At 39.8% G+C, this 3,213-nt stretch overlaps 1 protein-coding gene across 1 annotated transcript in view; it reads right to left on the bottom strand.

The window, feature by feature from the left end:
* vwa5b1 (von Willebrand factor A domain containing 5B1) overlaps positions 1 to 3,213 on the bottom strand; it is a 70,551-nt gene that overhangs the window by 10,991 nt on the left and 56,347 nt on the right. Inside the window, exons 19-20 of the mRNA XM_015391036.1 lie at positions 2,254 to 2,325; positions 1,785 to 1,857 (exon numbers count right to left, since the gene is read on the bottom strand). Coding sequence (XP_015246522.1) covers positions 1,785 to 1,857; positions 2,254 to 2,325 — 145 coding nt within the window. The remainder of the gene's footprint in view (positions 1 to 1,784; positions 1,858 to 2,253; positions 2,326 to 3,213) is intronic.

Genomic DNA, 3,213 nt, shown 5'->3' with positions numbered 1-3,213 from the left:
GGGTACTCTAGCCAAGCCTTGTTTATTCTGAGCCTTATGTGAGTTTTTGCATTTCGAATTTTGGGGTACTCTAGCCAAGCCTTGTTTATTCTGAGCCTTATGTGAGTTTTTGCATTTCGAGTTTTTGTACTCTAGCCAAGCTGAGATCACATTGAGTTTGACTTAGTGCTTGTCTTGCCTGGGATTCAACTCTGTTTGTTTTTGCCTTTTCGGCAGGAAGCCTTCCTGCAAACTGGACCATTGCGGACCGCCTCTCCCAAGTGGGATCAACTGAGTCTTACACTGAGCGACGGATTCCAAACAGGAGGTTTGGATCCACCCAACTTTGAAGACGCTGAGATCACTCTCTGAGTAAGGAAATCATCTTCACCACGTCCCGTTCAAGTACCACAGGAAAACTGAGTTGCAACCAGCGGCTGCATCATTCCACTCCGTCCGAGTTCTGGGTAAACCCTGTTCCGCCCTCCACCGAATCAAACAAACTCTGGAAGACCAACACACAGACTGGCGTCAAAGAGTCTCCACTTCTCTGGAAACGTGAGTGGCAACAAATCCTCTCCTTCAAGATTAACAACTCCAATCTCCCACTGAGCCTGAACCTAACAGTCTGTCTTCCCCTCGTCTTCCAGTTTTCTGCTGAGCTGAGTTCGGAGAAACTCTGCACCGAACTCAAAATACATTTTAATAAAACCCGTTGAACTTTTACTCTGTGTCTCTCTGTTTGGCTTCACTGCATGTGGGTCCGAGCCTTAGATAAAATCATGACAAAAGTAACCTTGGGGTTCTGACAGGATAACCTGTAGATTTAGGAAAATAACTTAAAAATCTTTCTAAAGGACCTAATAACCTCCAATAAAGCACCCCCTAGTTAAAAAAACAAACAAAAAACACGTTCAATATTTTCTGAGAATGGATTCTCCAAATACCGGAAGAATAACTTTTAAGTTGTAAGATGGAACCATGTGTCCTAAGATGTGAGTATCAGGAATATAACCTGCACTAAGAGAGTGAGCCCTGATTTTAAGCACATTAAGTTATGATTTTTGACAATTTGGGAAATTATTTAAATAAGGTGCGCCGTAACAGGGTACGTTTTAGTGAGGTTATCATTTTGTCATGAAGCGTTATAACTGTCACGATTCTGCCCTTTTTGGACTTCTGTTGAAGTTTCTTTTTGAGTTTTATTTGTGTAATTCTGTTATGTTGGTCATTGTTTTTTTTTCCACTTTGTGTTATATTTAAGCATTGTTATTTTTGAGTTAATGTCTGTTTGCCCCTTTGTGCCAGTCTCCTTCCCACTTGCTCTCTTCTAGTTACTACTATCCACACCTGATCCATATCAGCTAATTAGTCCATTTTTTGTTCTGTCTCCCATATATACACCTCCTGTGCAGTTCCTCATTGCTGAATCCTCTTCATTGCTTCTTGTATGTTTCTCCTGAGTGTCTCTTATTTTTGGTTCCCAGCCGGTTATTTCTGGATTTATGTTTTGGTACTTTATACTTTAGCATTAAAACAGCAAAAACTATCTCTACTCAGCATTTTGGATCACAACATCCACCAACCCTGATGGCGATATTTGCTTGGAATAAATCCTTTTGCTGTTACCTAAAAAAAAAAATGGTGATCTAAAAAACACTCCCTTCATACATAAGGAGCACATTTGAAATGTCCCAACAGGCTGAAGCAGAATTAACCTCTATTTACGGTTCTCTCTGGTCTGTATTTGCTTAATAAGAGGAGCTGCAGTAAAATAAGAGGCCAGCTAAACGCTAATCACCTACCTGGCAGAAAAAAGACTCTCCACTGATTTCTGTGATTGGTCAGATGTCACAGATGGACTCCTCTGTGGGGCAACTTGGAGACAAAGAGGCAGACGGACACAGAGTTAGTTAAATGAAGGAAAGAAGCAGAGGTCTGCCCATCATCTTTCACCATCTGTCAATAAATAAAACTGTGGAACAATGAAATGTAACAGCGATGACAGAAAACGTTCACTACACTCCAGCATCTGTCTCTCTTCTCCAGGTGCTTTGCACCGACACTGTTCTCATATTACAATTCGTCAACACAAGGCCAAACTAAAGTCTGCCAACCTCTGCAAAGAAGAGGGACTTTGATGTTAATGACCCGCTTTTCCATATTTGGTAGAAATGCACCTGGATGAGCCCGTAAATAGTAGCACCCTCCCAGATGTTACAAACCGAATGCCTTGGTGGCAGAAAATTGAGGAATCGGTAAGGATGTGCTTACCTTCTGTGAAGCTGCATTTCTCCCAGCCGGCAGAGGAGGGGGTGCTGCATGGAGAGACACCATCCTCTGCATCTGAGACACAAAACATAATCCTTTTAAAAGAAGATATCAATGAAAATACATTTTGTAATGTTTTAAAGTTTATATCACAGGGGGGAATTAAGTGCATTGAAAAAAAATCTAGAATTAAATAAATATGTCACTTTACTTGATGTGGGCTTGGTTCTAAAAAAAAAGAAAAATCACTCCTATCAAAGTGAGATTTTTTTGTTTTAAAGATTGGAGCAAACATCAAGTTCTATCAGCAACAATGGTACTAAAAATGAGATTTTGTTGGATTTCATCAGATTTAAGCAACATTGAAGAAACAGGCAAATTATACCTATACTATAATTATACCTGTAGCTGAGACAAAGCAGCTGGATCAGCTGATCAGGAAGGCCAGCTCTGTGATTGGATGCCCTCAGCAGGAGGTGGGAAACAAAATGATGCTAACTAAATTAACATCTCGGCTGGATAATGTCTCCCACCCCATGCATGAAGCTGTCGCTGAACTGGAGAGCTCTTTTCAGTGACAGACCCTGCACCCTAAATGCACCAGGGAGTGTTATCACAGATCCTTCCACCCAGCATATGTAACACTTTATAATCACTGATCTTAACAACCTCAATATGTTGTTACATTCATGCTGATTTTGCACAGTTTCTACCTTAGTCAGTTAAATAACATGCTGCTGTCATTTTGTACATCTCTGATGTTGCTGCTATTTTAAAATACCCATTACTGAAAAAATGTACATAGCTGTATATTGGTTATTTGTTCTCTAGTTTCACAGTATTCATACTGTTAAAACACTTTACAGTACAGTATTTTATCTGTTTATCTCTTAACTCTTCACTATTATGTCATTCTTATAAATTTTTCTAAGGTCCAAATTTTTGTAACCATTTTATCTATAA

This window comes from Cyprinodon variegatus, unplaced genomic scaffold (assembly GCF_000732505.1).
Source record: "Cyprinodon variegatus isolate N-32 unplaced genomic scaffold, C_variegatus-1.0 Scaffold522, whole genome shotgun sequence".
Lineage (NCBI taxonomy): Eukaryota > Metazoa > Chordata > Actinopteri > Cyprinodontiformes > Cyprinodontidae > Cyprinodon > Cyprinodon variegatus.
This window is presented reverse-complemented; position numbering and strand designations above follow the sequence as displayed.